Source organism: Cnephaeus nilssonii, assembly GCF_951640355.1.
Source record: "Cnephaeus nilssonii genome assembly, chromosome: 19".
Classification (NCBI taxonomy): Eukaryota; Metazoa; Chordata; class Mammalia; order Chiroptera; family Vespertilionidae; genus Cnephaeus; species Cnephaeus nilssonii.
In genome coordinates this window covers 26701059-26728897 of record NC_137090.1, presented here as the reverse complement: position 1 = coordinate 26728897, position 27839 = coordinate 26701059, and the positions used below count along the sequence as shown (strand labels likewise).

At 46.7% G+C, this 27839-nt stretch overlaps 1 protein-coding gene across 1 annotated transcript; it reads right to left on the bottom strand.

Moving 5' to 3' along the window:
* Window positions 1-1371: 1371 nt before the first annotated feature.
* On the bottom strand, window positions 1372-22986 carry MMD (monocyte to macrophage differentiation associated). Its single transcript, XM_079798300.1, has 7 exons — window positions 22715-22986; window positions 15536-15617; window positions 13774-13934; window positions 11247-11321; window positions 9306-9407; window positions 7085-7154; window positions 1372-3216 (listed from the first exon to the last, which is right to left on the bottom strand). The coding sequence occupies exons 1-7, from the start codon at window positions 22738-22740 to the stop codon at window positions 3016-3018; spliced, it is 717 nt and encodes a 238-aa protein (XP_079654426.1). The 5' UTR covers window positions 22741-22986; the 3' UTR covers window positions 1372-3015.
* Between the last annotated feature and the right edge of the window lie 4853 nt (window positions 22987-27839).

The window sequence follows — 27839 nt, the reverse complement described above, 5'->3', positions numbered from 1 at the left end:
GTGGTCGCTGCAGATGGGAGGAGACCATGCTAAGAGGGCTAGACGTGTTTATTTTTATTTTTTCAAATATTTTTTTTATTGATTTCAGAAAGAAAGGGAGAGATAGAAACATCAATAATGAGTCATTGATCGGCTGCCTCCTGCACGCCCCCTACTGGGGATCAAGCCCACAACCCAGGCATGTGCCCTTGACTGGAATTGAACCATGACCTCCTGGTTCATAGGTCGACGCTCAACCACTGAGCCCTGCCCGCCGAGCATTGGATGTTTTTAAAGCAGGGCGTCCTGCTCAGATTCTCTAGGAAGGTAAGGCCGATAGTGTGGAGGATGAGCGCATCGGAGGGGTGTAACCGGTGGCAAAGGTACAAACGAGGAGGAGGTGGCAATAGTCTGGGCCTTGCAGTGAGGAGGGAGGTGAGGAACCAGACCGGGGAGTTGTGACTGGGGTGGAGCTGCCAGCTCTGGCTGACTGGCTGGGCTGGGTGTGTGAGAGGCAGAAATCCAGGAAGGATGGATGAAACGGGCCTGGTGGGAGGGTAACAAAGGATAATGGACTCAGTTTGGGACCATGGAGTAAAACGTGCCAGCAGCATGGGGGCTGTTGATGGGAGAGGTCTGACCTTCAGAAAAGTTCCAGGAGATACTGATCGGGAAGGTGGCAGGGCGATAGTGGACATTTGCTAGTCTAGACGGAGGTGAGGGGCCCCTGATGGGATGCTAGGGAATCACCATGCCTCAGTGACACTCTGTCCTCGAAATCAGATGCCAGGGCAGTTGCCTGAGGGCTTATGGAGGCTCTGACTGCCCCAATCGCGTTCCTATTTCCGCGTGCTTGCCCGGTGAGTTTTCCGATCGAATGGTTTGACGCGTTTGCTTTTGCTGACTGAAATGCGTGGTGTGCGGTGACCAGGAGGCTTTGGAACTGGACAGACCTGGTGCCTGTCCCGGCTCCTGACTCTCCTACTTGGCAGGAGGGAAAGAAGGATGTCTAACACTCAGAGCTGTCGGGCCTGCGGGGCGATGCCCATCGGGTTGGTAACACGAAAGCCCGTAACCTCAGCCCTCCGGCGTATTATATGAGCTAAGCCGAAAGGCCGTTCAAGGTCCGTCGTTTATAAAACTGACACTCTTGGGTCCCGACTAGTGTATTTTAAACGGAGAACGTGTGTTGATTAACGTTGGAGCTGGCGCTGGCATTCCGATTGGTAGAAAGTGGACTAGAAAATGCTAGAGGACAGGGCACATTTGTTTTTCTTCCCACCAGGACTTTTCAGAAAAAGGCTGGTATGTGGATTACAAATCCAGACAAGCTCAGGCTCTCAAAAATGCACGCTCATGTTCGGTCATCCAGCTTAGAGACGGCGGAACAAATCCAAGTAACAATTTTATTCTGGTCTACAGCACACGTTTTTACATACATTTTAGTGGTTTTTGACAGTGTTACAGTTGGGCAAACTTTAAATGAATCCACAGAAGTTAATATATTAAAATAAAATATACACAATAGAACAGCAGGCATCCGGATGTTGGGACTCATGCAGGTGGGGTGATGATAAAGGACCTCGCCTATGTGAGACTCACCAGCGATGATCAGTTCTTCTGTCCCTCATCCCCGTATAATTCACCGAAATCGGAGAATTCTTAACACACACACACACACACAAAATAAACTCTCTTTGAAAGCCGTGTCAGTACAAAAATTCAATAGAAGCCTAAATGTCTCATCCAACCAACAGTTCCACTGACCAAACCTGTTACTAGGAAAGTCACTGTCGGCACCTGATCCCAAGGCCAGGCTGTCTCATTCATTAACACACCAAAAGGAGATTAACCAACGAAGCAGCTAATGTGTTAATCTTAATATAAGACACTGAGGGGAAACCAAAGGTAATATATTAAATACCACTCCATTAAGCCAGGATATAACCCATGGACTACAGGTCCATGCTTTCAATACTTTTCTACCTGAAAGGGAAAAAAGTGTATGGGGAGACAGAGAAGAAAGGCAGAAATGTGAACTTATGCATCTAATTCCACAGTTTAAAAATGAGCATCCAGCTGAGGACACAGAGCTAGGTGACCATGACTTAACCGTCGGGCACCAGAGGCCACGCCACTGTGGACGGTAATCCCTACCGCTCCTCGGGAGTTTCAGCGGATGGCCAACACCGCCAGGAGAGCACAGGCTGAGGACCCTGAAGAGAACAGGGCAAAGGCGCAGAGAAAAAGGTGCCTCTTTTGGAAAAGTTAATGGGATATCAAAATACTTCTTCATCGTTAGTAAACCAAACTAGGTCAAGGATGTGGCCCAGAGCGGCCCGGAACTCGGAGTCAGCGGTTGGCAGAAAACGTCTGGAAAACGGCGGTTTTTAAAAATTGGCAATTTCTCAGGCCCCGTGAAACCATCAGAAGAGGCACAACATTGGTTCGCATGTGGAATGTGGACGGCTTGCTGCCAGAATGCACATGGGCGTGGACCCGCAGAGATGCGAGTCCATGGAACGTTTTTGTTAAAAAATGTACCAAAAAACGAAGTTACTGTTTAAAAAAGAACCATGTTGTGTCAGGATGAAACATGGTGAAAGTAGTGTAAGTTCTGCCCATGATTCTTTACACAGCTGAGGGGAAAGGGGTAGAAACGCGTTTCTCTTCCAAAGGAAGCTCCGCTGTTGCACTGACTTCGACAACCCGGCCCAGTGACTTAGAAAAACCCATGTAGTAAAGTCTGTAAAATCAAAATACAAAATTCTGGTTTGTAAACATCAGTTGGCCGAGTCTATCCAGAGTCCTGCGTGACAGTGGAATGGAATGAATAATTAATTCACTACCTTAACGGATTCGTTCTGGAACATTCCAGAACACAGCATTGATACTTTCACAGTAATTATAGTCAGACTATATAAAGAAAGTCAGTGCAGTTGTCTTTTTCCTCCTCCCATGCAATATGCAGCTCTTGCCCCTCTCCCCAGTGCCATCGCTGAAATAATACTGGCGCGGACACCTGGTGCAGACCAGTCATAAGTGGCGCACGAAGTCTGTGGGGCTCCGGTACAGATACTTCCAGATGGCGTAGTAATGCACGGCGGCTGCCGTGGCCACAAACAGGTGCCAGATGGCATGGGCGAACGGGATGATGCCGTCGCTCTTGAAGAAGACCACGCCCAGGCAGTAAATCAGGCCCCCACAGGCGAGCTCGTGAAGTCCCTCCGTGTTGTTCTGTCGGCGGAGGAAGCAGAGGGAAAGGTGTTGATGTTACCGAGGTGACAGGCGACAGAGGGTAACTGCAGCCCCCTCAGCCTCCTGATTCTCTAGCCCAGTGGTCGGCAAACTCATTAGTCAACAGAGCCAAATATCAACAGTACAACGATTGAAATTTCTTCTGAGAGCCAAATTTTTTAAACTTAAACTATACAGGTAGGCACATTGTTATTAACTTAGTTAGGGTACTCCGAAGCTGGCCTTTGCTAAAAACTCAAGGGGCCAAAGAGCCGCATGTGGCTCGCGAGCCGCAGTTTGCCGGCCACTGCTCTAGACAATGAAGTAGCTCTGCACAGACAGCGTCCCGGTCTGTAAATCGACTCTCTCGACATCGACCTGGATCACCTGTCTTGACCCAACCCAGCAGTCAGGTCACGGGGCCCATAGCGCAGAGTAGCACATTCTGCTCACTGGGGGGTGGGGGGAGGGTGTCTCTGCAGACGGCAACCGCATCCAGACATGGCAGTTCATTTTACTTATTAAAGTTGTTATTGATTTTTAGAGAGAGAAGAAGGGAGAGGGAGAGAGCAAAACATCGATGTGAAACATTGCCTCCCGCATGCCGCCCCCCTGGGGATCAAGCCCACAGCCCAGGCATGTGCCCTGACGGAATTGAACTGGCAACCTTTCGGTTTACAGGACACTGCCAAACCAACTGAGCCACACCGGCTAGGGCACGGCAGTTCATTTTTTTTTTTTAAATATATTTTATTGATTTTTTACAGAGAGGAAGGGAGAGGGATAGAGAGTTAGAAACATTGATGAGAGAGAAACATTGATCAGCTGCCTCCTGCACATCCCCCATTGGAGATGTGCCCACAACCAAGGTACATGCCCTTGATCGGAATCGAACCTGGGACCTTTCAGTCCGCAGGCTGATGCTCTATCCACTGAGCCAAACCAGTTAGGGCAGTTCATTTTAATATGGAACAATCCTTGGCTTTCATCTTCCCCTTTAAAAGCTTTCCTCCTACTAAGGCGCCCAGGCCACTCCATTTGTCACCTACGTCTCGCCCCAGTTTTCACTTCCCGCTGTCCTCAGCCCTGCTCTACACTGATTGCTTTCCTGAGACTTTCCGTGCCTGTCTGAGTTTACAACTTCCTTATGGCTGACCGAGGAAAGTCGTAACTAGAAGTGACCTCAGAGGCCGGGGATCATATAGTACAACACACTGTCTAACCTAGATGTGGCCAGGCCTTTTTGTCTTGGAGCCTGGGCGTTTCCTAGCTTGGCAGGAAGTAAACAGGCATGTATGATCCAGCACAAAAAGGAGAAACTTTAGGCTGCTCTTGGTTTTCAAAGACCTAGGCCCAGTTTCAAGATTAAACTGGGTTGTATGAATGAGAACAGAGCGAAGCTTAGGAAGCTGACAAAACAGCTCAATCCCCTGGATTCCCGGGGACCAGAACAGAAAGGTCTTGGGTTCCGCAGGGTAGGTGGAAACCTCACCAGATGGTGGCAAGGCCTTGGAAGGGGACGGGCGTGTGGGTGGCTGAGAGGCCTGGCGCTGACAGCTGTGGCCTTTAAGCCTTGCAGCAGGTCCTGGGGCCAGTCGAGCAGGGAGCATAGGCAAGTTCTAATGCAGCCGCCTACTTGAACAGGCCCACGGGCCCAGGCCAAAGCAATGCAGCACCGGATGGCCATGCCCTAAGAACCAGGCTTTGCTAAATGTCCTCTCAAAATAAACATTTTATCAGAGGTATCACTTTATTACTTCCAGAATATTCTACGATAAGCTCCTTATCTTTAACATGAAAACACACAGAAATAAGGAAAACAGAAAGAGAATAAAAGAAAAACCAATCACGAAGTAGTAAAGTTTATGAATCTTGGGAATGGCATGCTGTAGAAAACTACAACTTTTTAAATAAAATTAAATTTTGGGGGGTGACATGGGTTAATAAAATGACATAGGTCTCAAGTGTACAATTCCATAATGCAGCGTGTACATATGTCATGCTTGGTTCTAAGTTCTGTGGGGGCAAGCGTGAGGATCATCCTGTGTGGTTATAACATTACCACTTGTAAAAATGCCAATTAAAGATTGAGGCTGATAAAAATACCGGATAAACCTGCTCTAATGACACCCAGGGGGAACTGACTTCTCTGGGACCTGTCCACATAGACCTTGCTTATTATATTGTTTGGGTGTCCTCAGTCGCCCTCTAACTCTAGGACCTTCAAGACATGTTCTCATTTCAGTCCTTCACTTCCCTCCCCTCGCCAGTCCCTGTTGCCTTTAGCAACTAAATTATATACATTCTTGGTGCTAGGGAATTGTTCAAGCCATCATACACCTCCTATCTCAAAGAGCGTATTTTGTTACATTCTCTTAAGACATACTCTCTGGGGGAAAAAAACAACAAAAAAAAAATAGCAAAACTGTAACTAATTCCTAAACCGTTATCAGGTATTTCTGTGATCAGAACTATGTACAGTAAAACTACATTGCTATAATGTGCCTGGCCCTGGCTGGGTAGGTCAGTTGGTTAGAGCGTTGTTTCAATATGCCAAGGTTGTGGGTTCGATCTTGGTCAGGGCACATACAAGAAACAACCAATCCTATATAATAAAAGGCTAATATGCAAATCAACCAAACAATGGAATGACCAGTTGTTATGATGCGCACTGACCACCAGGGGGCAGATGCTCAATGCAGGAGCTGCCCCCTTGTGGTCAGTGCACTCCCACAGGGGGAGCGCTGCTCAGCCAGAAGCCCTGAGCGGGGCTCACAGCTGGCGAGCACAGCAGCAGTGGTGGGAGCCTCTCTCGCCTCCGCAGCAGCGCTAAGGATGTCTGACTGCTGGCTTAGGCCTGTGGGGAGTGGGCCTAAGCCAGCAGTCAGACATCCCCCGAGGACTCCTGGACTGTGAGAGGGCGCAGGCCAGGTTGAGGGACTCCCTCCCCCTATCCCAAGTACATGAATGTCGTGCACCAGGCCTCTAGTGAATGCATAAATAAGTGGAACAATAACTTGATGTTTCTTTCTCTCTGTCTCTCCCTCCCTTCTCATTTCCCTTACCCTCTCTTCCTTCCTCTCTCCCCCTAAGAATTAAGAAAAAAATTGTGCCTGTGAGCGCAGGAGTGAAATTATAGGTACAATTCTGACCATGGCAGGCTGAGAAGAGAGTTCAAGCGGAACTCATTGTGACTTCCTCAGTTAACACAGAGGCTAGTGCAGAAATGTAGAGGGTAGGACACTGGAGTGCAGAACTAAAGCACAGTAACCAGCTGGATGGGATGGGGAGGTTGTAGGGATCGGGAGGGTGTGGTGACATGTGTTTCAAGTTGACAGCTGCACGTTTCTCAGTGGTAATTTGGTTTGAAAGGGAGTTCAAAATGAACCAAACGACCTTTTAAGGTCCTTCCAATTCTTAAGATTTAAGAAATCAGTAATTTATATTTTCTTCAGGTAAGGAACTTCAGAAGGTATCCTCTTCTATAGATTTCAGGTTGAGACACTAAGTAATTCAAGCAGAAATACCCACCTTCACACAATCTCACACCTGAGTGGGGTGAAGAGAAGAGTGGGAGTGAGGGTGGGACGAACAGAAAGGTTACCCAAAAGAAACAAACACAGCAGGTTACCATCGGGAAATAAACACACTTAAATGTACAACTTTCCCAAATGATATAGACAGTAGCCAGTACACATTCCTGGCACTTTGCAATTTATATCTTTTTTTTTCGTTTGAGTCTCTAGTTAAGGAACATATCGTAACTTCAGAAAGAAAAGCTGCATATCTTATCTATGGACATGTAAAGAGTCCTAGGGATTTAAAAGAAATAAGGCGAAATAACTAAAATTATGAAGCCATTTCTTACCATTGATGTCACCACCAAGGCTGGAGAGAAGCCCATTGTAAGATAGAAAAAGAGCTCAACCAACTTATACCTGCAGGAGGGAACGCAGTTCATTTAATGTGTCTATTCTACAACACTTAGACCATTTCCATATCAGTATTTTCTTTCAAAAAAACCCCAAAAAACAACAATAACAAAAAAAAACACAGTAACCTCAACTAATTAAATAAAATGTATTTCCCCAGTAGGAGACCAATAGGCCTCAACGGAAACTCTCTGCTCGAGTAACAGTGAGCTAGCATTTCCTATAGGGCTGACAAGGCCTCAGTCTCCACATGCCCCCTGGAAAATGCTTTCCGCCGGAGCAGTTACTACTGAATCCAATCCACCATGCCCGTCCCCTCCCAGTCCCCGAGGGCCTGCAGCAGTGCCACTGCCACCCATTGCTCTGAGAGACAAAGCATGCAGATGGGCAGAGATGCAGCTTGGGCTGGTTTCTACCAGTGGCAAAGGGAGAGCAGCCCCAAGAAGCGAAGGGCGTGTATTTGTCCCGTCATTTTGCACCTGCACACAAGAATTCCAGTGTGTAAGGCTCATCGTCACATTAGGCTACCGAATGTCGTCAGAAATTGTGTTGAAACTGCACTTACACATCTGCCTAATCAAACTAGACCGGAAGCTCCTCAAAGGCAGGGGCCAAATTTATTTTTGTTCGAGTCTGCAGGGCCTAGAACAGGGCCTGGCACCATGGAAGGTAGTCCCCAACACCTGCCAACCCGAATGGCCAAGTGAGACTCGCTTCTCATTCTTAGTGTTTTCTACTCAAAGTCCACCATGAAGGAACCCTATCAGGGAACTGGGGAAGGGGGGTTTGCAGGTTTGGTTTACATTAGGAAGTCTGGAATAGGAGAAAGGATAGTTGTCTTACTTTACTTCCTATTTTATCAAGAATATAAATTAGGTGCCCTGGCCGGTTTGGCTCAGTAAATAGAGTGTCGGCCTGCGGACTGAAGGATCCTGGGTTCGATTCCAGCCAAGGGCACATGCCCAGGCTGTGGGCTCGATCCCTAGTAGGGGGCGTGCAAGAGGCAGCCGATCAATGATTCTTTCTCATCATTTATGTTTCTATCTCATTCTCTCTCTCTCTCCCTTCCTCTCTGAAACCAATAAAAATATATTTAAAAATATACATCATCTCTGGAGACCAAATATACATAAAAAAAGACTACAAATTAGGGATTTGAGTCCAAGAAGCAAAATGTTTCCGTGGATTTATATGTACAGCATAATACCACTCAGAATTGCTAATTCTGGGCGACAATGCATTTACGTGAATTTCAGAGTTGGAGAGAAGCTAGCAAAAACTACCATTGTCTTCTGAAAAGGGAAAGTGTTTTAATGCTTTGTGATAAATAAAAATTATGCTGAACTCTGAGAACCATTCTGCCAACCACAATAGATAAAGAATTTAATAAACTGTGTCCAATGACAATGATTTCTTGGTTGTGAGCTTCTCAAATCCGGGCATATGCAACAATGAAAAGAGCCGTGGCCTAGGAACTAGGACACTGGGGTCCCAGTTGCAGACGAGTCACTAATTAGATGCATGTCCTAAATATTCTCGTTTTTTAAGCATAAAGCTGGAATAGATGACTTTGAAGGTCTCCTCTAGAGCGAAGATGCTAAATTTCAATCAACTTTCCTTCTTATATTGCTTAACACTTAGGACTATGGGCTACGAATAATGAATTAATGACATGTGCCCCATGGTTAGGATATAAAGGGTTTAGATGCCCTTCCAAACCCTTCCTTCTCAGGGAATCTAGGTTCCTATCTAAGTAAGTGCTGTGCTGGGCACTTAATATCTATTATCTTCCATCGTCATAGGAACCTTGAAAAGTAGTTCCTTTTCTCCTGTGGTGACTGTAAGTCACAGGAGATAAGACTGGTCTGCTCGTGAGGCCAGTCTTCCCGAGGATGTGCAATGAGGTCCAACTGAGTCTCAATGGCAGTCCACCTTGTCCCTCACCTACACCTGGCCACCCGGGCCACTCATTTCTCCCCGCAGCAATCTGCCCACCAACAATGAATACCAAACACGGTTCTGAAGATTTGTTTAAAACAAGATATTTTCTATTTATGTATTTCTACTATTTCGAAGTGCAGAGAGAGCAAATTGCGGTGGAGATAAAACTTAGGCGGTTATTTTTAAAACAATCAAGTATAAATGATTTTCTCTTACTTTTCATGGTAGAGAAATACATAAATGGTTCCTCCAGCTGCCATGAGCCAGATAAACCATCGCATATGAGATGCCAGGGGTCCAAGTTCACGGAGATTTAACCTAAAATGTAAAATGACAACAAAGAACAGAGGTGATAAATGAAGGGAACTTGCAGAACCCGTGTTGTCCTCCAGTCTTACAGGCGGGAGAGCAAGTTCAGGGCTAAGAGCAGGAAGGAGAGGCACTCACCAGCCAGGCAGGCGTTTGGGGAAGTTGGGTAACATGAATAACTCAAAGATAAAATTGTCAGCTGACCTTTAAGACTCAGAATTGCTTCCAACGTGGTTTAGGAACAGAACTTACTAAAAGGAGATATGTAGGAGTCCCAGCACACCTGGGAGGCCCTAATAAGGCAGGCTGCTGTGAATTCTGCTTGCCTTCCTGTTCTGAGGATGTATTTGAGAGCAGATTACTTACAAAGCTTAACAGGAACCCTGAACAAAATCCTGAACAGGGATCACATAACCGCAGCAGATACCTAACACTCAGACCTAGCGTCTCCACTATCAGTCTCTCTTCCAAGAGAGAACATGAGAAGAATTCCCCTGATATATATTATAGAAGACATTTATTAGAATTGTACCGTGGGCTCTTGTGAGGCCTGGATGTTAAAACGCTGCAAATACATTTGTACTAATTTCCTATTAAGGATATGAGGGGGGAAAAAACCAACGTTGTTCTGATTGGCTAGTACAGTGGTCGGGCAAACTGCGGCTCGTGAGCCACATGCGGCTCTTTGGCCCCTTGAGTATGGCTCTTCCACAAAATACCACAGCCTGGGCGAGTCTATTTTGAAGAAGTGGCATTAGAAGAAGTTTAAGTTTTAAAAATTTGGCTCTCAAAAGAAATTTCAATCATTGTACTGTTGATATTTGGCTCTGTTGACTAATGAGTTTGCCAACCACTGGGCTAATACTATAAAATTAATAGTTCCAAATGGAAAAAGTATCACCCATGTATCAAAGATGACATGTGAACAACTGTCTACTGTAAAGATGTGATTCCTCCGCCTACACTTAAAATTGTCACGGACTTACGTTAAATTGATGTGTACTTCACAATAGCCTTTAAGGGTTCTCTCTCCGATATAATGCAGACCTGTAATTTAGTAACAGGTGCTGGAGAGAGAGTACTTCCTTTGTCCTCCAGTAGATAATTAGGTTTCTCTTGCATGATGGATGCTGCATGAGCCAGAGTCTAGAGGCCGGCTGTTTCTAATGACTGCTGTAGTCGATGGCATGATGTGAATTTCTGAGTGTTTAAAACTGGACCACGTCTTGATAGGGAAAACGAATGTTTCTTTAGTTACAGTTTTCAAAGCAACAAAAGATTCTATCTGATCTCTATACCAAAAGGGCAGGAAGATCAAGGAAAGGGATCAGAGTACAAGGTATTTTAAATAGCTAATGCATTTGGCTAGTTCTCTTACTCACACAGATGAAGAAATGCATTCCATATACAGTAGCTACTGTGCTCTGAAGTACTGAAGACAAACAGTATATATTTCAAAACTGAGCTTGTTTTCCTCCTACATATGTATAGCATTTCCACTTAATTAGATGTCTAAGTATTCTGAACAGCAGTAGAGGTATAAAAGAATAGAGAAGGCAAACGAAATGAGGGTGCTACTTATACCCAAGTTCACAACACTTCTCTTTAATGATCCAGTGCCAGACATATATTCTGCACAGCAGCAGCTTTCTCCCCTTAAAATCTGCAATCTGACCCAAGTACGTCAAGATGGAAAAATAACGCATGTATGTATGTGTGTGTGTTGGTGGCAGAAGGGTTGGGTATATGCATGGGGGCCGGACATAGGGACAGGAGGAAGGGAAGAAAGGACTGGGCAATTCTATCATAAAAACACGATTCTTCAAAAATAGAAAGACTGTATCTTACCATGGCGCATAGGACGCAGCAATGAAGAAATAGATGACCATTCTATCACACATGTGGAAACATTGCTCCACTGTCCTAATGGGAGAGAACACCAAGTTAGACAGTTCCCAGGAAACGTTCAGACTGCAAGTATGGGTTATCACTCCCGTCCAGAAGATCCTAATTTAAAAGGGCTAGAAGATGGGGGTGGAGGGTGGAGGGAAAGAGTTATTTCTTTTTTAACTCCTTGGATGACTATGATTCCTAGCCAGGTTTGGCCTTTCTAATTTTGCTTTCTAGATCATCGATTTTCAACTAGTGTGCCACAAGAATTTTTAAAACGGGCAACACCTGATTATTTAGTCAGGAGCACTGACCTCTTTTCCCTTAGATTGTCAAATAAAAAAAAATGAGAACAGCCAACACAACAATAGCTGTCTGGTGTGAATGAATCAAAACTATACCTACTTTTTGTCCGATTGACAAAAAAATATGTTGTTTGGTGTGCCACAGAATTTTAGTAATTAGTTTATGTGTGCTGTGAGATGAAAAAAGGTTGAAAATCGCTACTCTAGATTGTTATGCACCATCACAGCAGGTAAAGTCGGACCTGAAATTTTATTCAAGATCCTCCACCCACATCTCTGACCCTCACATGTAAGGTAGAATAGCATCTCTATCGAGTCTGCATGAGCATTAAATGAGATAATGTAGCCATATGTTTAGCACAGCATCCAGCATATAGTAGGTACTCAATGAATGATAATTCCCTTCCCTCTTTTACTTAAACTAAGATTACACTTGAATATTTTTAAAAAATTAAGGCAGAGCAGAAATGCTCATGTGGGTTACAATTCTAGCCGTGCTATTGTGCGGTTCAAGAGTCTGGTTTCTGCTGCACCTTCCTTTCCAGCCCCTGGCAGGGAGGCCCTGCCTACTGAAGTATGGCATCTACAACTCTTTATTGATTCAGAAATCCAGACATCAGAGCCAAGTCAGCTGAGGCAACCACAGGCGCGGGGCTTGCCAAGAAGATAATGAAGTGCTCTGGCCTCTGGCTCTGTGACGGTGTGTCCTGAGCAGCCAGCTCAGGTACTGCCGATGCCTCCTGCGAGTGCGTCGATGGCTCCCTCGGGATTCAGTGCGGTGGTTTTATTTTTAAGCCCGGCGAGCTGTCACCTTACAGGCAAGGTAGCAGACTGTATGCTGCCAGCAATATTGTGAAGGATGGGGTGAAAAGCACCTCAGGACTAGGAGTCAGAAGCCCTGGGATGATCGGATTCTGCAGGTATCGCTACTTGGGCCAGTCAGGCCACATCTCTGAGCCTCAGTTTCCCCAGGTGAAAATTAACGGGTTTGGATTAGAGGATCCCTCAGGATCCATCCAGCTGTAAAACTCTATGACTTCTGTGATTCCAATAATATGTCATCACCCCCAGTCCTGCTCTTAAAGAAAGCATGTCTTTTTAATATTGGGTTGTTTGAACAGTTTGAGATATTTTTGGACATTCTGTAAAACAAAAAGATATGTTTTGATATTATTTTAAGTCACTCTTAAGCCTGCTCTGAATTCTCCTTTTTTGGAGAAGAAATTTGCCCTTTGGGTTGTGCAGAATCTATTTCACAAGCAACTAAATGGTGTGCCCCCCCCCCCCCCCCAAATTAGTCCTTCGCTCAGAGGGGGAATGCTTCCACGTCCTTCTCATTGAGAGGCTCGGGGCCAGAGTGTTTTTGAAAAGTGCCTGACAGCGAATACTAGCAAAACACGGGAACTGTGTTTGAACCCATACACACACAGGACCTAATTCGGAAGCTGAACTTTGCAGGACAGTGACCCCAAGCTGCCGTGTACCGCCTGGCATCTCACAGTCCCAGAGTCTTTTTCACTTCCACTCGCACTATCTCACTCAGCTACCACAATAACCCGGTGAGGAAGGCAGTTATCCTCATTTTAGTGATGGAGAAACGGGGGCTCCGTGAGATCCGGTGGCATCCGCAAGGCTAACCTGGCAGGGCTGGGGCTCACAGCCAGCCACAGCCTCCCAGTTCAGTGCACGCGGTCACTGCCCCGCAGCCGCAGCGCCCTGCAGCACCTTAGTGTGCTTGCGGCACTGACAAATGGGTCTTGGGGTTTTTGTTGTTCAATCCCAGGGAAGCAGTGCCATTTTGTTGATTTCTGAGCAAAGGCCCGCTTTGCTAGACACACATGAGGGTCCTCAAACCTGTCCAATACATAGGAAGCTTCCTAAGTAATGGGATAGCATTCAAGTCTGCAAGGCAGGCCCTAGCCAGTTTGGCTCAGTGGATAGAGCATCGGCCTGTGGACTAGAGGGTCCTGGGTTTGATTCCGGTCAAGGGCACACGCCTGGGTTGCGAGCTCAATCCCCAGTGTGGGGCGTGCAGGAGGCAGCCAATCAGTGATTCTCTCATCATTGATGTTTCTGTCTCTCTCTCCCTTTCCCTACCTCTCTGGAATCGATAAAAATATATTTTAAAAATAATAATAATAACAAACTCTGCCAGGCAGGAGAAGTCTGCTCCACTGTACCTGAGGTGGCTCTTTTTCCATGACACCATGTGAAACACTGTGGAGACGATGAAGAGGGCGCAGAGGCCCATGCCATAAATCCATGCTGTTATCTTCTCCCAGCAGTCGTCAGACAGCCGGTGGAGGAGGGCGCTGCCCACGATGGCTGGGACAATGAGGAACTGAGGGAAGGGCACAGCAAAGTGAATATCCCGGCTCTTACCGAACTGAGACCGTGTTACAAATACGTAGGATTACCAGGGATAACCTTTTCTTTTTTAATAAGGGAAAGTTTATTTAGAAGAAATGGGCTCAGGAAATAAGTTACAGAGGCAAAAGAAGGGCCCTTGGAGCTCAGGGGAAGGAGAGAGGCGAGGAAACGGACCCGGAGGACAGGAGTGGGAGAAAGGCACGGGCAGGCTCCATAGAGAGAGCGGCTACCCCTCGGAACATACCAGGATAATTTTAGAAAGGTCGCTTTAGAACAAACATTTGCCTTTCTTGGGTAATCGTCAGGAGAGCCGGATGAGGTAGCCAGTTGTACTGGAAACAGGTCCTGCTATTCAGAGCCCAGGAATTGTACACAACTCAGCTTCAAACGAATTTTAATCTAATGGCACATGTATGTCGCCTACATAGTGTACTAGCACTGCATAAATTACACTCCTCACTAAAGGACTAAATTGGTCTCCTTTTCTATTGCTTGTCTTCAGACTAGATACCATTTTTCCTCTAAAGCCTCACTAAATGTGACTTTCAAAGGGAATAATGAAACCACAGAAAAGGGGAAATGTATAATGACACAAGAAAAAGGCCAATGATAGGACATTAATAGAAAAACTATGAAAATACATACATATTCACAAACACTACACCTAAAAGGAATAAATGCACCAAAGCATTCATTTATTTCTGGGTAGTTTTCTTTTCCTTCTACATTTTTCAGTGTTTTCTAAGTTTCTTATACTGAGCATGTTTTGCTTTTATAAGAAAGAAAGAAAATTAAGAATTTAGAGATCAAATTAGCTCCTTCTTCAATAAGAAATAACATTTGTGCCCTGGCCAGTGTGGCTCAGTTGGTTGGGTGTCATCCAGTGCCCCATAAGGTTGCTGGTTCAATTCCTGGTTGGGGCACATGCCCGGAGTTGCAGGCTTGGTCCCGGTAGGGGGTGTGCAGGAGACAGCCAATCAATGTTCCACTCTCATATTGATGTTTCTCTTTCTCTCTCCCTCTCCCTTCCCTTCTCTCTAAAAATCAATAATATATATATATTTTATTTATTTATTTATTTATTTATTTATTTATTTTTTATTTTTTTTTTTAAGAAATATAGTTTGTACTGAGGAGCATAGCCACTGTGGTAACAGGGAAGGTGTGGCTACCAGTTTCAGGGGATCATTTAGAAATAAAAAGCACCTTTATCAACCAACGGTGAGCTCTCCTTGCCAAATGAACACAGCTGACTATCCTGAAAAGGCGATTCATTTCACTCCAGGGTGACAGTCTTCACAAATCATTTTCTTATGACTAGGGTGCTTACTATTATACTTTTTAAAGACCTTTTCAGAGGAAGCAAGTCCAGGATGGACAGAGGAGACTGTAGGTCAGAGCTCTGGACATGCTCACAGTTTCTGGTGACAGGACCCTGCACTGATACTCTGGGAGATAAGGTCACAGGGATGGGTAAATCCAACTAATGGGGTGGAAGTTACTAGAGAGAACTGCCCCTGCCTCCCTGCAAAGCCTTTTGGGAGGATGAAAAGGCAGAAAACGCATACTCACTGCATGTGTGTAACAGTTAGCAGCATGTTCATAACAAGTGGGTTTGTAGCGGCCATTGGCTGGGGCCCGGTGGTTCATGAACCTGCAGAAACAGAGAGACACCACGTGAGAACAGCTCAGAGGGTGTGAAAAGCAGTGGGGAGCCTGCCAATGGTTGTTTGGTCTATTCTAAACAAAGAGGCGACTGCTGGAAACACCTAGTTACGGGAACAGAACCAAAGCCACTAAGCAGGTGTAAACTGAGGCCACAGCAATGATCCTACAGCAAATGCCCTAGTTTATTCTCTCAGGTCATTCAAAAGAAAAGCCTACCAACCCAAAGCAAACAGAAACCATATCCACTCCCTTCAAATGGTGCCTCTCACACTAAAAAAAAAGGCACAACCAAATCTTAACCGTTAACAGAAAGCAAACCAAGCGGATTTCCCTAAACTCTACAAAGTCCAGTAATGGCCATTAAATGAAAAGGGGCACGATGCATTTGAAAGGTTTCTATTTTTGCTCTCAAAATTTGGAAAGCTTTATACATGCAGATCTTTAAACCCTACATCCCATGATCAGCCGGCCTGTCCAACTAGTTTCTCTCTGTTGCATTATCAGTTCTGGCAGCAGATAATAAATAAATGGCACCTGGCTGCCTCTGGGCCACCTAAGCAAGAGGTACATCTTCACCGGCACCCTTCCTGAATTAAAGGAGTTTGCTTCAAAATCCAAATAGATGACTCATAGCTGAAACGTTGGCTCTAACATTCAAATATACACACAAATGGACGTACCTAAATATCAAAATCTGTGCCACACAAACCCATACCCCATACTTCCCTTGGGGCTCACTTTGTGGCAAGCACCAACGCGGTGACAAGCATGACCATGGCAGAGCCTGGAGAGACCCACAGCATTCTTCCACGTCATTGTGTAGGTGAGGGTCCCCCAAACCCCACCCACACCCATGCCAAAGGGGTTCTGGTTTAGTCCGTCTGTCCTCTGGGAAAAGAGAGATGTAAACTCAGGAATAGAAAGCAGCTGCCTGAACGAGATGCAGAGAAGCAAGTGGAGGTCAAGGAACCCGGCAGCCTTCAGGTCTCGGGCCCCGCTGCATTCCTGTGCTCGGAGCCTGCGAAGCATCAGCAGGCTTTGCACAATAAACTAGCTTTGTGCTTGAGCTAGTTTTGGGGGAGGGGAGGGTGGACTTGGCTACTAGTATTTGCCACTAGGCACTCTGACTAGTCACACCTTATTAATGAACACATTGGAAAATGCTACCTGGCTGAACCAAAGGGCAGAGCCAGGTGGCCAAAAATAGGCTAAAACACATGGTCAAGCCATTCCAAACAGTGTCCTGTTTATGAACAAAAGACTGGCACGTTCTCCCTGAATTAGGAGGGGTCCACGGGGGAATGAATTTGGGAGTGTGAAGGCCCTCCAAGGGGTTAGCTACCTAACGTGTGTGTAAAGACATACTCATCGAATGGAATTCACCGGATGGCTTGGAAACCGCGTAAGGGAAACATGCAGTTAGCAGCTCCAGAATGGATCCAAGCTATGCTCACACATAAATAAATCTTTTCTCCCCTGATGATCCTTTAAATAATTTTACTAATTTCCTAAGGGACAGGAGTGTTGCCATCCAGCTCTTATTTGTAAAAAGGAAAATAATGACACTCTTGGGACGAACACTTTCTCAGTGTCCCCAGCATTCAAGGATCTGCCACATCATTTCCCTGAGACATAACAACAGAGCTAGAAGCCCCACGCCCTGGGAGGAGTTGTAAAGGGTAAAGAGCAAGGCTCCAGGGTGGATGGCAGAGGACAGAGCAATATTGGGAGTGCTCTGTGGAGGGCGCAGTAAGTAGGGTTTGTCTACCCACCGGTAGCTGCAGACTAAAATAGCAATTTATATCTCTGGCAGCCCAATCTAAAAATAGTCAGACCATTACACAGCAACCCGGATAGACTTTCCCATTTTCTGCTAAAAGCAAAGAAGCTGGGTGGCCATGTTTGTCACAGCTCAGTCCCTGCCCACCTGGGATCACTCAGGTTAAAAATAAACTCAGGAGTTGTGGAGCGAAATACCCCACCCATGTGACCTCAGGCAGGTTCTGTTACGGACAGAGCCAACATTGGGCAGTGGGCACAGGTAGGAGAAACTGCTAAGAGCAGATCACAGTCTGGGGCTCAGTGGCATAGAGAGCACAGTTGTTTAGATGGGAAATGTACAGCGCCATTCTTCCACTTCTCCCTGATCTGCCAGGGCACAATCTTGCCTGCTTAAGAAATCACTCCCAAGACCCAAATGATGTAAAATGCCAATCAACTCCCACACACTGAGCAATCAATCCATGTGTCTCTCCCACCTGGATGTTTCTCTCTGTCTCTCTCCCTCCCTCCCACTCTCTCTAAAAATCTCCCTAAAAATGGGGCACAGCTGGCATGACTCAGGGGTTGAGTGTCGACCTATGAACCAGGAGGTCACGGTTCGATTCCTGGTCAGGGCACATGCCCGAGTTGTGGGTGCGATCCCCAGTGTGGGGCATGCAGCAAGCAGCCAACCAATGATTCTTTCTCATCATTGATGTTTCTCTAGCTCTCCCTCTCCCTTCCACTCTGAAATCAATAAAAATATATATTTTTAAAAATCAATGGAAAAAAATACCCTCATGTGAGGATTAACATAATACTACTACTAATAATAATAATATCACTTCAGCCCCCCGCCACCAGAGCCCTCATCACATTTAGTAAGATTTTTAAAATGTGTTTGTTATGTCATCTCTCAACACTGTAATGTGAATTCCATGAAGGCCATCTTGTCCACCATTTCACTTCCAATCCCAAGCACAAGGCCCAGTTTATTGCTGGAGCTTAATAAATAGGTGCTGAATGAATGAATAGAAAGACAGACATTGCAGCTGAACTGTTTTATCTTAGCGGAGCGCTATCCCACTGTTACTGGTTTCACTGGGAATGCAGCAGGTTCTGTATGTAACGAAGAGAAACAGGCTCTCTTGGAGCCAAAAGAACTCTGAATGTTACGTAAAGAAAATTCTTAAAGGCCCAGACCATGGACATTCCAAGGACTCGTTCACCATCACTTGATGGGGCAACATGAGCCGGCCGCTGAGCACAGTAAATTATGAGTTCCCCTTTATGAATGAGCGTATTGCCAGAGGTGTGGCAGTGGCAGGGGACATGTAACTTAATTATTAAATAAGGGAGAAGGCATATACAAGGACACTACCCATGCCTATGATTCAATGCTCTGAGAACATGTGCAAAAAGGCAACGGCAATCCTGGAAGACTTCCTGATGCTTTAGAATAAGGTGTTCTGCCTTGTATTCCATTTGAGTGGTCCCAAGGCTGGGGCTGAGGAAAGGAGCATCCTTTCCCTTGGCTTTTCGGTTGCAAGGCTGGAGAAAGGAGCATGCACCCACAGGATACAGTAGGAGCTGCTGTGGGTCCTAGGCCTCTACACTGAGCACAGAGATGTTGCAGTGTGTGCAGTGAGACAGATGCGGTGAGCTGGCAGCATGGGTGATAAAAGGGACAAGAAGTTGAACCTTTGGATCTGCCCTTTCCCTAGCTGTGTGACTAGGCCCAGTTCCCTTTTATTCTTGAACCCCATCTGTTCTTCTGGGCAATGAGTATAAAATTTGTCTTCCAGCCGAGACCGGTTTGGCTCAGTGGATAGAGCGTCGGTCTGCAGACTGAAGGGTCCCGGGTTCGATTCCGGTCAAGGGCATGTACATTGGTTGCGGGCACATCTCCAGTAGGGGGTGTGCAGGAGGCAGCTGGTCGGTGTTTCTCTCTCATCGATGTTTCTAGCTCTCTGTCCCTCTCCTTTCCTCTCTGTAGAAAATCAATGGAATATATTTTAAAAAAAAATTTGTCTTCCAGGGTTATAGTTGAGGATTCGATGAATAATATACAGGGTGAGCAGAAGTGGGTTTAGAGTTGTTTGTATGGAAAAGGACATACAGGTTATGATTATTACAAATAGCTTTATTAAGTAAAAAAAAAAGTCACAACTCTAAGTCTACTTTTGCCCACCCCCTGTACAAATACCCAGCCACTACCTGGCAAAGGTTGGCACTCACTGTTAGCAGTTATTCTAATCAGTGAGAGATGCTGGGAAAGGGAGAGAATGATGGGGGGCAGGGAGGGGAATGTAGGAGGGGGAGGACTCAAATGTACAAGTGATAAAGCAAAAGAGAGAAAATATGCCATGTCCCAGAGGAATCTTCCATGTCAGAACCTTTCCTATCGTAAGCCATGCGTGCATAAAGCCCTCACTTCGGACAGCGGGCTAAGCTTCCTCCCAGGCCTCCTCCACAGAAATGGCAGATCGCTGGAAGCTGATCCGAAGCTACAATGACCGCCAAGTTTCCATTATGAACAAAACAGCAGGGTGTTCAGGTTTTCTTGTAATTTAGGCAGAGCCACAAGCCATGGCTTAAAGGAAATGTGTTTACTGAGATCAAATGCTCTTCAATTGAGTCCTGATAAATCTATCAGGAGGAGCACATGCGTTCAAAGACAGGGTGGCCTTCCCTCTAGTTCCTCTGTAATTTATCTACCGTAACTACCCTCAATGCGCAAAGATATATAAATGAACATGGCTTTACATGTTAAGAGAACAGTACTCAACATTTCTATGTGTGACCACAAAAGCCAGGACTTTTTGTTGTTATATTATTTTTTACTTTAAAGCTTTATTTCTAAGTTCAAATTGACCCTGAGAAATATCTTTCCAATCTAGTCTATAATACAAAAATGAGAAATTATAGGACCACTTAGTGTTCAAAGAAAATCAGGGTAGCCCTGGTCGGATAGCTCAGTTGGTTAGAGTGTCGGCCTAATACACCAAGGTTTCGGGTTCGATCCCCAGTCAGGGCACATGCAAGAATCAACCAATGAGCCCTAACCGGTTTGGCTCAGTGGATAGAGCGTCGGCCTGCGGACTCAAGAGTCCCAGGTTCGACTCCGGTCTAGGGCATGTACCTTGGTTGCGGGCACATCCCCAGTAGGGGGTGTACAGGAGGCAGCTGATCAATGTTTCTCTCTCATCGATGTTTCTAGCTCTCTATCCCTCTCCCTTCCTCTCTGTAAAGAAATCAATTAAAAAATATATATTTTAAAAAAGAATCAACCAACGAATGCATAAATAAGTGAAATAAATCAATGTTTCTCTCTAACAATCAATAAATTTAAAAAAAAGAAGAAAATCAGGGCATATCTAGATGTCATCAAGAAAATAACTGTTAAATAGTCACTGATATTGTGCAGCCACTGGGAAAATTACAAAGTCTGGGCCACATCAAAAGAAAATGATTGTAGGTTTCATTTTTAAATGAATAAAGCAGACCACACAATCACATTACATCTATGATAGATTAGAGTCCAGCAAAAAGAAAACAATTCATTCAGGTGAGATAGATGAATCCTAAAAAAGTGGATTGGTTTTTTTTCGTCTCTTAATATTGTTTTAATGTTTGTGCAACCAAGAGTAAAAACCAGCTCTTTTCTTTCTTTCTAGAGTAGAATTCAAAGGATAGGAAAGGAAACTCTTAATCAAATAAGGAAGGGGAATTTCAGAGAATATTGCCACTGTTCTCTGCAAATAGGAAGAGCACAGACATGCAGAAGTAAAACCAAATCAAAGAAACCCCATGCACAGGGCAGGGCTTCAGCCATCATGCCTGAGCCCAGGTTACATTCTCCCTGAAAAAGCCCCCCCTGTCTTCATTCCTGACGTCAGGGTCTAAAGCCAGAACATCATGGTTCCTTTTCGCCTTTACCAGCACCCGATATGATGTTCCCACTGGGGGAACAGTGCCAGGCATTCAACACCCTGAGGGACATTCAGAAGTGAATCCAAGTCTTCCAACTGATTGTCCTGATAGCACAGGCCACCACAACGCCTCCGACGCATATTTTGGCTTCCATAGCGGTGGGACTGGGGGAGGAATGAGATCAGCATAATGGGTGAGTGGGCACTGAGGGATTAGAAAATCGGAAATAAAACAAATGCCCTTAAAAATGTTTAAAAGAAAAGGTTCGTGCCTAAAACCTCCACAATAGCCTCCTGGGAAGATTCCATGCCTTCCTTTCCTCCTTTCCAATCCCCCCTGTCACTGCACACTAAGCTAGCTTGCTGGCTGGTGGTCTGGGAATAGGAACAGCGGCCTGATTCAGACAAAGAGATGGAGAATTACCACAAACACAGGGGAGGTGAACTTTCACCCACTTCAACGCCGAAGAATAAAAAAAAAAAAAAAAAAAAAAAAAAAAAGCCCAGAGCTTCCTCTGGGAACCATGGGCCAGCCTCCATCCACGGCTGGATGGCAGGGACCCAGAGCCCGGATTAAAGCCACGGTGCCTCCCCCGGCTGGCCGGCCGGCTGGCGTGCTAACCAGCTCTCCAGTCAATGAGCAGCCTGCCATCCTTCCGGTGGCGCGCCTCGGTTCCTCCTCCTCCTCCTTTCCTAACACGGGCGCCCCAACAGCAGCCCTTACCACCACCCGGATGCTAACTTGACCCTTCGCAGGGCCCCGAAGAGCACCGCCCGGGGGGACGAAGGGGGGGCGCTAAATAAGCCTGAGAACCTTCAAGGCCCGGACAGGGCCAGACACGCTAAATCAGTGGAGAGTGCCTCAGTTTCCCCGTTGCCAGGGCCGTTTACAAAGCACCGAAAAGGCCCAGCACCCCAGCTCTACGGCAGATCTAGCTGCAGGGCGCAGCAGCCACGGGCCCTCCTTCCTCCAGCACCGGGAGTCCCGCAGGCTGTGGGGAAAGGGGTGGCGGCCAACGCCAGAGTCTGTGGATCCGGGGGCGGCGCCTGCGATTGGGGTTCGGGTCTCGGAGCAAGCAAGTGCCCCGCCTGGATGGGGCCCGGGGGGGGGGGGGGGGCGGTTTGCTAAATCGGATGAGCACCGGGGATCTGGGAACCCGAGGTCCGCAGGTCGCGAGGGGGGACCCGGGTCAGGCACCAGGTCCCGGTCCTCGGAGGGAGGGGATCGCCCAGCGGCTGCAGGGCGGGGAATCCCCGGGAGCTGGTCCCCGGCCAAGGCGGATCCACCGAGGGATGGATCCAGGTGGGGAGCCGGGACCCACGCGGGAGGAGGTGGATCTGGGGCCCGCGCCTGGCACGGGCGGGGGCGCGGGGGCTCCATCCCTCTCACCTCTGGAATCGGTTCTGGAACCGCATTGATCCTCCGCTCCTCCTCGCGGGCCGGGAGCTCCGTCTCGTCTGCGCCGGCGGCCGGGCGCGCGGCCCTCATGGGCTTGGGTTGCTTCGGAGGCCGCCCGGGTGCACCGCGGACCGCTCGGCGGGGCAGGGCCGGAGTGGGTCGGGCCGGGGTTCGGGACGGAGCCGGGGCCAGACCGGGCGGCTGGGGGCGGGAGGGAGGCCGCTTAAACGGGCCCGGCACCTCCCGCCTCCCGCCTCCCGGGCTTCTCCGCCCCTGAGCCTCCGCGCCCCGCCCCGGAGTCCGGCTCCACCCCCGCCGGCCCCGCCCACCTGCGTGCTCCCTGGGCCGCCGGTGCATCACGGCACCGGGCGGCCAATCAGCGCCCCGAGCGGCGCGGCGGCAACGCTGCCATTCATTTCTGCAGAGCCCGGGCGGAGGGGCGGGGCCTCGCGGCGGAGGGGCGGGGCGGTGAGGGAGGAGCGGGGGCTGGAAGGGCGACACGCTTCTATACAGGGTCTCCTTGGACCTTGAAAATAGAAGAGGCAGAGGGGAGAGAAAGAGAAGTTATCAAGGAGGAGGTGGGCCAAAAATCTTACCAGCATCTGTGAAGAAAGTAGCAACAAACAAGGACCCCCATCTATGTTCCAGCCCTGGCTCGGAGTCATTAATTCATTTTTCATCATTCGTGTCTTCATCCTGCCGTTCATTTATCCCTTCATCATTTTGAGGGTCAGCTTCCCCTGTGGTGCTAGACTCTGGGGCAAATAAAAAAACCTTTCCTTGTCTGTCCTGTGAGGAGCTTAAAATGGTCTTCCGCAGATTCCATGAGAACCACAAACAAAACAAGGGTATCCTCTGCAGGGACCCTTTCATGTTGTCTTCCAATTATTTTTATTTTATTTGCTTTTTAAATTTTACTTTTTATTTTTCATTATTTTTATTTTATTGTTTAAGGTATCACAAACAGTAGTACATATGTCTCATTTTTTTTCTCCATTGACCCCCCCCCTCATTTGTCTTCACTACCCCCTCCCCTAGTGTCTTGTGTCTATTTGTTGTGCTTATATGCATGCATACAAGTTCTTAGGTTGATCTCTCCCCCCCCCCCCCAACAATTTTTTTTTTTTTAATCCAAGCAGTTTCCAAATAAAACAAAAGTGGACTTGAATCAGGGTCCTGTTGCTGAACCTAAACTCAGAAGGCTTGCTGGAAGAGAGGTTCAAAGGAAAGTGAACAGTGGATGATTTCTTGATCCTTTCCCTTTCCTGGAATTTAGGTGTGCTCCCCTCCAGGTAGCCTGTTCACACACTTCCCCCCAAACCCTAAACTGGAGACTCTCAAGGGGACATGAGGCCAGCCCTTTAGGAGTGTTTACTATGTGTGCAGTGGAGCATTGTGAAGTCGGGAATTCTTTCACTCATAATTCTAATTTCCTTTCCTTTAACACCTTCTAAATGGCCTGATCTAGAAGGGTGTTCACCAGGATTATCTCATTAATTTCCCCTAGAACTCCAGGAGATAGGCATTATCTTACTCATTTCACATGTAAAGCTGAGAGGTTTAGAAACTTCCCAAAAGCAAAACTAGGATTTACACCTTCTTTGTCTAATTTTTAAGCCCCCAAATCTTTTCAGTACACCTAACTGCCTATCCCTAAGTTTTAAAGTAGTATATCTCTTTAAAAAAAAAACCAACACAACACACCCACAAACAAACAAGAACACATTATTTTTTCTACATCAAGTCAGAAAAATGGATTGAAAGCTCCTAATCTGCTCTGTCAGACCACAGGGCAAAATGAAGTGGTGAGGGAGGGAAAAGTTACAAGGAAAATAACTAATAAGAATAGATTAAAATGAATGGTATGAAATAAAATAAGAAGGGTTTAAAAAACAACAACAGCAGCAGATGCCAGGTCACATCCTATCAAGGAGTTTGGAACGTGCTGGGATAAGAAGCTATCGGAGTGTGGGAACTAATTAGAGAAAGGGGTGCAGGAGAGAAGGACATCTGGAGATGGATTTTAAAAGAGATGATGGGGCATGACTTGGCATAGCCTTTCGCATGGGGAGAAAAGCTTGAACAGAGATGAGAACTGATCAGTCTGGAGAAAATTTATGAGAGGTTCCTTAGGTTTAGAAACACCAATGTGGTGTTGACCCAAAGGAAAATAAATGAGTGAGATAAAAATCAGATTAAATCTATAGAATATAATATGTTGGTCTACAGTGGTCTCTTCCACAGAAATGCAGGAATATTAACAGAAAGTGGCTTATTCAAACAATCTGATCACAAATTCAAATCAGCCTCATTGTTAGTGAAATGCTCCCCCCCAAAATAAAAGCAAGCCTCAAAAAATAGCAGAACAAGAAACAGCTTTGAATTGATTTTTTTAAAACACCTGCCACATTTTTTTTTTAGCGACGTGTCCTTTTAAATCTGTTCCTTGGGAGGAATCCCGAGTATGTTTGCAAAAAAAAAAAAAAAAAGGAACTAGATTCGACTTTCGAGATTAGTGTGTGCAGTGGAACAGAAGAGCATGGACATTTTTTTCGAATTAGCAGGATGTGACATTTTTGTTGAGCTCAGAGATATGGTTCTTCTGACTGCAAAACTGCAGACACACATTTGCACGGGCACAACCTGCGCCGAGAAGAAAGTATTTGTAATGGAGCAGATGCCAACTCCGAGGAAACTCTTGGGAGGACACCTGCTCCGCTCACGGAGGGACACAGAGTTCCTGGACAGGATGCTGACCACACTAGGAGGCACTTGGAACCTAGTTCTCTGGCTGTCACCATCCAATCAGAAAGTAGCAGCTCTGCTCCTATGATTTCAGATGCCCCAGGACTTCTGAACTTCTGGCTGCAAGTCTTGTTCTGTGGCTGGAGTTCAATTGGTCTCTTTACAAAGATGACCAAGTAAAGCATTATTGAAATGGAAGTGCTCCCGGCCTTTCCTCTTTCCTGAAAAATAAAGAAATGGCTGTCTTTCTGTACTTACTCTTTCGTCCACATTCCATGATGGTATGGTCTGAATGTTTGTGTCCCCTCCCCCCACTATTAATATGTTGAAACCCTAATGCTCCATGTGATGGTATTAGGCCTTGGGGAGGTGATTCGGTCAACCACCAGCCTCAAGAATGAGATTCAGGCCCTCATACAAAGGAGGTCCGAGAGAATTTCCTGGTCATGTGAGGACACGGGGAGAAGCCAGCAGTCTGCAACCAGGAAGAGAGCCTTCACAAGAACCTGACCTTGGACGTCCAGCCTGCAGAACTGTGGGAAATAAAGTTCTATTGTTTATAAGCCACCCAAGTCTGTGGTATTTTGTGATAGCAGTTCAAGTAGACTAAGACACCTGATCTTTGCGGAGTACCTGTCTAGTTCATGCCATGTTCCTGGATTTTCACAATGAAAACAATGGGAAGAAAAAGAGATCTGGAGAGAAAGGAAAGGCCTTGGTCCATAGGCTATATTGATCTACATGATGAGGATAAGAGAAAAAATAATCTAAGGGACATTGGTAAAGGTATTCTGTGAGGTGGGAGGAATGTAGCTAAGTAAGAGGATTTATAGAATTGTGAGGTATGAGAAGACTAGGAAAGGGATTGTGAGAAGGTTTGCTAAGAGTATAAGTTGGACACCCTAATATTTTCCAAGAAAAGTTTAGCATCCCTTCTTTAATATTCTTGGCTGTTTGGTTGCATTTATTTGAAAGTAACTTCTTTTGGAGACTGAACCAGATGGAAGAGGGATGTACAGTAATTACACAGATTCAACTTTTTGGTCTTGGAACCAAACATGGTCTTGGAACTTTTACATCTGTTAGCCCATTTTATCCTTAAAACTACCCTGTGGGGGTAGATAATATCATGCCTATTTTATAGCTAAAGACGTGCAAGCTTAGAGAGTTTTTGTGAGTTACTTAAATTTGTAAGTGTAAATGAAAAAGTCGAGATCTGAGCCCAGGTTGTCTGACCCCAAGTCTGGAGATTTTCCCCTCTAGCCCTCCCTGGAGTTGGGGGTCAGATAACCTTGGCTCAAATTCCTTGTGTCTGATACATGGATTTCTTCCCCCTAGAGGAAACACAAACCTAAATGATTCTCTGAAAACATAGACAGCCTTAGCCTGTTTGGCCCAGTGGATAGAGTGTCATCCTGGGGATTGACAGGTCCTGGGTTTGATTCCAGTCAAGGTTATGTACCTCAGTTGCAGCCTCCTCCCCAGCCCGGGGCCCTGGTCGAAGTGTGTGCAGGATGCAACCAATCAATGTATTTCTCTCACATTGATGTTTCTCTCTGTCTTTCCCTCTCTCTTCCATGCCCTCTAACAATCAATGGAAAAATATCCTCAAGTGAGGATTAAAAGTCCTATCTAATAAAAGAGCAATATGCAAATTTACCATCACTCCAACACAAGATGGCTGCCCCCATGTGAACACAAGGTGGCCCCCACAAGATGGCCAGCAGAGAAGGGCAGTTGTGGGCAATCAGGCCAGCAAGGGATGGCAGTTGGGAGGGACCAGGCCTACAAGGGAGGACAGTTGTGGGTGATCAGGCCTGCAGGGGAGGGCAGTTAGGGGTGACCGGGCCGGCAGAGGAGGGCAGTTGGGAAAAACCAGGCCTACAGAGGAGGACAGTTGTGGGGGGAGGGACCCAGGCCTTCAGGGGAGAGCAGTTGGGGGCAACCAGGCCTGCAGGGGAGGGCAGTTAGGGGTTACCAGGCCAGCAGGGGGGGGCAGTTAGGGGTGACCAGGCCAGCAGGGGAGGGCAGTTGGGGGTGACCAGGCCTACAGGGGAGGGCAGTTAGGGGCAACCAGTCTGGCAAGAAAGGGCAGTTAGGGGTTACCAGGCCAGCAGGGGAGGGCAGTTGGGGGTGACCAGGTTGGCAGGGAATAGCAGTTAGGGGTGACCAGGCTGGCAGGGGAGGGCAGGTAGGGGCAATTGGGCTGGCAGGGGAGCAGTTAGGCGTTGATCAGGCTGGCAGGGGAGTGGGTAGGGGGTGATCAGGCTGGCAGGTAGAAGCGGTTAGGGGCAATCAGGCAGGCAGGCAGGCGAGTGGTTGGGAGCCAGTAGTCCCAGATTGGAGAGGGTGCAGGCTGGGCTGAGGGACA

Bases quoted from the DNA above. Each gene is read 5' to 3' on its own strand.
- MMD (XM_079798300.1), bottom strand. From the start codon at position 22,740: ATGCGGTTCCAGAACCGATTCCAGAG. The intron at 13,935-15,535 runs GTGAGTATGCGT...CCCTTCCCTCAG, and splicing joins CTAACTGTTACACACATGCA to TTCCTCATTGTCCCAGCCAT. The intron at 11,322-13,773 runs GTACAGTGGAGC...CTCTCCCATTAG, and splicing joins TGGAAAAAGAGCCACCTCAG to GACAGTGGAGCAATGTTTCC.